General features: G+C 45.8%; 1 protein-coding gene across 3 annotated transcripts in view; it reads right to left on the minus strand.

Moving 5' to 3' along the window:
- Hepacam (hepatic and glial cell adhesion molecule) overlaps positions 1 to 6,093 on the minus strand; it is a 12,879-nt gene that overhangs the window by 1,692 nt on the left and 5,094 nt on the right. The window contains exons 2-7 of one of the 3 annotated variants that reach the window (XM_048796074.1): positions 3,455 to 3,796; positions 2,269 to 2,550; positions 1,919 to 2,018; positions 1,013 to 1,086; positions 653 to 723; positions 3 to 124 (exon numbers count right to left, since the gene is read on the minus strand). In XM_048796074.1, the coding sequence (XP_048652031.1) occupies positions 3 to 124; positions 653 to 723; positions 1,013 to 1,086; positions 1,919 to 2,018; positions 2,269 to 2,550; positions 3,455 to 3,796 (991 nt within the window). Of the gene's footprint in view, positions 1 to 2; positions 125 to 155; positions 433 to 652; positions 724 to 1,012; positions 1,087 to 1,918; positions 2,019 to 2,268; positions 2,551 to 3,454; positions 3,797 to 6,093 lie in introns of those variants that run through there. The other 2 variants (XM_048796073.1, XM_048796072.1) reach the window with 2 other exon arrangements.

A 6,093-nucleotide genomic window follows, 5' to 3' on the forward strand; every position in this document is an offset into this window, starting at 1 on the left:
CTGAGCGGATGGGCATCCCTGGCGAGCGGCCCGGCACGGGAGGCGACACCGAGTAACCCGGAGGGCCGGGTTCTGTCGCGCTCCGAGGCTCTGGAGAGGGAGTCTCCTCGGGCTCCGGGGAGTCCTGCAAGGACACGCGCTGCAGGAGTCAGAGGACAGCTGGCCCAATCTGGGAGTTAAGAGGGCTTGGGGCTACCAAGATGGAGTCTCAGTTTCCTCCACACCCCTAATCCCTGGAAGGCGGCATACATGATTTGGTTTTTCTTGGAACACTTCACACTTAGCATGGGATCTGGCACATCATAGGTGCTCAGGAAATGTTGACGTGCATGAATGCTTTGTCCCTTTATTTTCCCCTTTCCATCTGTCTTGGACAGCCTGGGGCGTAGTCATGGAATAATGGGGAAATCTCCAGAAGTGGTGTCCAAAGACCTACGTTTGAAATCGATAGCTCCTACTTAATTTACTTGTTTAATACTGTGTACATCATTTCACCCAGTTCAGCCTTATTTTTCAATCTCTAGAACAGGCATGACACAAAGATTTCACAAGTATTCCAAGTACTATAAAGGTATACGAATATGGTAAGGATCTCGAGAATGTGGTAGGAGTTCACTGCATGGGATGGGGCAACCACCCCAGAGCTGCTCACCTTGTCTTTCAGAATATAGAGGGCCATGGGGTTTTTCCGTTCCTGTTCTCCACTTCGTGGGAGGGTGTCTGCTGCACAGGGGAAAGAATGGGGTGGCTGTCCAGGTACAGACCCTCTCCACCAGCCTGTACCTATGCTCTTTTTTCCTTGTGGCTAGTCAAGACCCACCACAACCTCCACCAACACATCTGAATACTTGAGGTCCTACCTTGGCTGTGCCTCTCCCTACTCTGAAGTCTTGGAGCAGTTGGTGGAGGAAGTTGTGCAGAGCTGGCTTCTTGTTGCCCATTTCTGCCTTTTCCCAGCACCCTACTGCTCTGAGTGCCAATGGCATTGGTGAGTGAGTGGCTAGGAACTCACCTTCTGGTTTTAGGCGGTCATCATTCTGATCCATGTATTCCAGGGAGTTTTGCTTTTCCAACTTCCTCTTCTTCCTATGAAGCAGTCCAACCCCCACCAAAAACAGAGGTATTGAATAGGAGCAGGAAAATATGGGGAGTACCAAAAGATGGTTCTGAAGGCCATGAAAGAAACCTTATGACAGGAAGATGGGTGTGGTGGGAATAGGAGGCAGTCCATGAGCTTTTAAATGGGTCACAGCTAGATTTGCATCTTGAGGCTGTCACTAGCATTCTGACCAGGCAAGCCATTAGTCCAGTCTGAGTCTTAGTGTCTTTATCTGTAAACTGTAGGTAATTAAACTTAAAAGGTAGCTTGCTAATACCAGCCATAATGCCTGGCCCAAAGAAGATGCTCAGCAAGTGAAACTATTGTGAATAGTGCTGGGTGGTCAGAAGTGGTGAGCACAAGATGCAGATTCATGCATAATAGAAGAGCACATCTCCTGGGAAGAGGTGCACAATCCTGGTAGGCAAGTCATGTAGAGAGACTTAAGAAAATAGGCAGGGAGCAGTGGCCTCTCCAGAATAAAAAATAAAAGTAGGGCTGGGGAAGTGGCTCAATGGTTCAGTGCCACTGGGTTCAATCTTAATAATAATAATAATAATAATAATAATAATAATAATAAATTACTATTATTATTATTATACATTACCATTTCCTAGTCATATCAAAACCTCCCCTATCCTTACCCCAGACGTATGGAGTATCTTCCTAGACCTTCCAGTGCAGAACAGTCCTGCAATTGGGTCAGTAGTTTGGGAAATTCACCCAATAATAATTATTATTATTACATAAATAATAGAGCTTGAGGTTGGAATGGACTAATGGACCAGGGAGCTCATGGTGTGGAACTTGAAGAGTTACCTAGACTTTTTGGAGGGTTTCCAGCAGGCACAGACTGTCACCAATGTCACAAGGAGGAAGATGCCGCCTGTAGACAAGATGATATACAGGGAGCTTCTTCCTATGTGTAGACAGAAGAGGAGAGACTTCAGAGGGGCAGCAGATGTGGTACAGAGAGCAGTGGAAGGAAAAGAGACCAACCCTCAGGTAGCATGGTTAGCTGGTAGTGGTACTTGCATAGAGCCCTCTTCCCACCTGTTGTTGTTCTCCATGGATAGCTGACCCAATCTCTGTTCCCTCTCCCTCCAGGATCACTCTCTAGGATGTTCTTTGTCAGTGGGCACCTGCCTCTGGGGGGCAGAGAGACTCACTGTACACGGTGATCTTGACAGGCAGACTGCGGACCTGGCTGATGGGGTTCTCCACCACACAGCTGTACAGGTCGTCATCCTCCATGAGCACGCGGGTGATAGTGAGCACCTTCTGATCGGGGGACAGGAGCATTCTCGAGTCATTGAGGAGAGGCTTGCCATCCTTCAGCCACGTGTAGCTGGGCTTGGTGCCATTCTCATGGGAGCAGTTCAGGGTGAAGGCCTCACTAAGCTCCAGCACAGTGGTTGAAGCCACTAACACCTGTGGCCTTGAAATGGGCACTGAGCCCCAAAAGGTGGAGGAAACAGTAATGGGTTAAAAAGTTTTTCCGTTTTCCTTCTATACTCTCTGTCTTCCAACACACCATACCATAACTCATTCTGTGGGCTAAGTAGACCTTTCAGGAATCATCAGCAAGTTCTCTTCCATCATTCATTCATTCATTCATTCACTATTAGATACCTAGTAGGACCAGGCGAAAACAATGCTAAATGAGGTAGCCATGGTGTCTGCTTTTATCCCTCTTTCCAAATACATTTCCATCACCACTGGTATTTTGTGTGTATTTGTTTTTGGCTTTTCTTTTTAGATACTTGAGATTGAGCCCAAGGGCACTCTACCACTGAACTATGTCCCCAGACCTTTATATTATTGTTTTGAGACAGGGTCTTGCTAAATTGCCAAGGCTGGCCTTGAACTTGCCATCTTCCCATGTCAGCCTCCCAAGAAGCTGTGATTAAAACCCAGTGGTTGCTAGATGTGTGCCACTGCATCTAGCAACCACTGGGTTTTCATGTCTTAAACTGACTCCACCTGGAAAATATTTTATTAGAATAACTGAGGCCCAACTAACTGGGTTCAAATTTTGGCTCTATTAGTTTTGTTAACTTGGGCAAGTTATTCAACCCTCTGTGTCTCAGTTTCCTCCATTTGGGAGAATGACATTAACTATCCTTAGATTTTTATAAGCATTAAATGAGTTGACACATGCAAAACACTTAATATAGTTTCTGGCACATAGAAGGATTCTATCCATGTTAGCTGTGCCTGTGTTTAACTTGTAACAACCAGTGGCTCTCTCTCAGCTCCTCAAGACCTTTTGTGTTGGTTTTTGCTGGGTCTAGCTAGTGTGCTGCCCCAGTCCCAGTCTCCTGCCCTGCCTCCTTCCCTGCCAGAATGCTTTACCGTCGACAGTGAGGTTGATGGTCTTCTCCCCGGTGAAGGTGTCATCAGTGATGGAGATCTCCACTTCATAGGTGCCCTCGTCAGCCAGCTGCAGGTCGCTGAGAAGCAGGGAGCCATTTTCAAAGAGCCGGATCCGGTCTCGATAGTCAGGCCGTAGGGTACCAATGACCTCTGTGCCAATGGACTGCACCACGGTCACAGGCTTGTCCCGCTTCAGTTGCCACTTCACTACAGGCTTGTCGCTGCTGGTGCTGCTGTATTGCACGGAAAGCAGCGCTGACTTCCCCACTGTGCCATGGATCAGCCGCACGGGGCTGGTGATGTTCACCCCCTCCAGGGGGTCTGTGAACAGAGGCCACAGTGAAGAATACAGAGTAAGGCTCTCAGCTACTTAGCCCACTCCCACCTTTAAGCTCTCTGATCTCCCAAAGCCTCACCCCTTTGGGACTGTCACTCGCTGCTAGTCCTTGCTTCTTACTATCATCTCTTCTCCCGCAGGAACTCTTGTGTCCCTCTGCTCCTCCCAAGGCCCTTCATTCTTCTTTCATCTGGCCCTCTGCCTCTCTGACACTTTTCCTTATTGCCTCCCTCTTCAAGAAGATTCCACCTAGTTCACACTCCATGTGCTTCATTTGAGGAAATCTTTATTGAGCACCTCCTATGACTTTAGGATAAGCCAAGAGCAAGACAGACAGAAATCCCTACCCCATGAGGTTTGTAGTTCATTAGACATCAAGGTGAATTTGTCAGATCTTCTTGATCGGGGAGGGGGATGGTGGGAGAGGGAGATGGAGGTATCATGGGAACATAGATTCATAAGGAACGGAGTTTATCCTAAGACAGTGTCAATAAAGAGGGGGCTTAAGGGCCTGAAGACAACATTACCATTTCCTAGTCATACCAAAACTTCCCCTATCCTTACTCCAGACACATGGAGTATCTTCCTAGACCTTCTAGTGCAGAACAATCCTGCAACTGGGTCAGTAGTTTGGGGAATTCACCCAAACTCTGGCCCAATCTGTATTCCCTACATAGGAGGGATTTGGCTGGATAGAACAAAGAGTTTGGAATCAGAAGGACCTTGCAAGACTAGGCCCTAATCACTTATTGGCTGTGTGGATTTGGGCAAGCAATCTTTCTAAGCCTCCATTCTTCTCTTCTATAAAATAAGAATAACAATAATTCCCTTATCATATTCTTAAGATTATAAAAGTACAATATGTGTATCATTTATCGTTATATAGAGAGAACACAAGATTGGGCCTCAGTGATTGAGGCTTATTGACCTACGGGACTTTCTCTTTGGGGATCAGATTCCCCAGAGGTAATATGAGTAGTAGGCTAGATAGTCTCACAGGTTCTAATGACTACAGCTCCCATAGATGTGAGTATCTGAATGCTGTATACTTGTTATTGAATGGAAGTCTTAATTTGGGGACAGTAGAATGAACAAAATTAACTATTTTCAAGTATTTTTTTGTAAAAGTTCCTACAAAATCTCACATAAAAATGAAAATAAATGAAATATGGTTCAAGTTCACCTACTTTGGTAGAAGGGGTGGTGAGGCTCTGACCTCTGTCTTCCCTGATAACTTGGGGAGCTAGTAGGAAGTCCTGGGTCTCTGTGTCTCAGACTGAAATATATTTGGTCACATGATCCATAATGTTTCTTCCAACTTCTAGTTTCTGTGATTGTTTAAATGGTATTCCCTGCCTAGCAACTGTGAGGTCCCAGATCTGCTTGATTTGGAAAAGCAAGCTTTAATATTTCCCTGAGTAGGCAAATAGGCTCTAGTATGCAGGCTTTTGACTTGAGGTGGTCCTGAGAAAAATTGTGGAGCTTCACTAAATGCCACAGTGGTGGTTGGTGATCAAATGGCTGAGGAGCACCTATCCCCGCCTTACTCAAGACCCTGTCCAAAACATTGTGGTATATACATCAGGCTTATACATGCAGAGACCTCCCAGAGTTCAGCAAATCTGTGTAATGATCCCATTGTGGTCTGGATGTAGTTTGTCCTACAAGGGTATATGCATTGGATACTTCATCATCAGTGTGGCAGTATTAAGAGGTGGTGAACCTTTAATAGGTGGGAGTTGGATAGCTCTTTGGTGGTACAGACCTTGGAAAGGATTAAAGTAGGTATTGTGGGACCCTGAGTTAATTCTGAATAGTTGTTACAAAAGAATAAAGCTAACTCCTCCTCACTTTCTGGCTTCTCTTCTTACCATGTGATCTCTCCCTCTTGCATATACTCTCTGATTTGATATGTTATGATATATGATATAGTTGGGGAGGGGCAGCTACCAGAGCTGGCACCTTGCTGTTTATACTTTCTGTCTCCAAAGTCATGAACTTTGTAAAATACATAGCCTCACTTATTTTATTATAGCAATAGAAAACTGACTAATACAGATCTCAAGCACCAAACTTTGATGTTTCTTATTTCCTTCTTCCAGGAGGCCGGGCAATGACATTCCAGGTCTCAAGGACAACTGGAAGGGACTTTTCTCTCTCTTCTGTAATCTCTGGCCTCCCTTGAGTTTCCCTGGCTTCTACATTTTTCTATCCCATTTCAAAGTTCCAGGAACCCTTTTGTGATGTTTTTCCCCCCTCAATTCTGATTCCCCCCCCCCCC

This window comes from Marmota marmota, unplaced genomic scaffold (genome assembly GCF_001458135.2).
Source record: "Marmota marmota marmota unplaced genomic scaffold, marMar, whole genome shotgun sequence".
Lineage (NCBI taxonomy): Eukaryota > Metazoa > Chordata > Mammalia > Rodentia > Sciuridae > Marmota > Marmota marmota.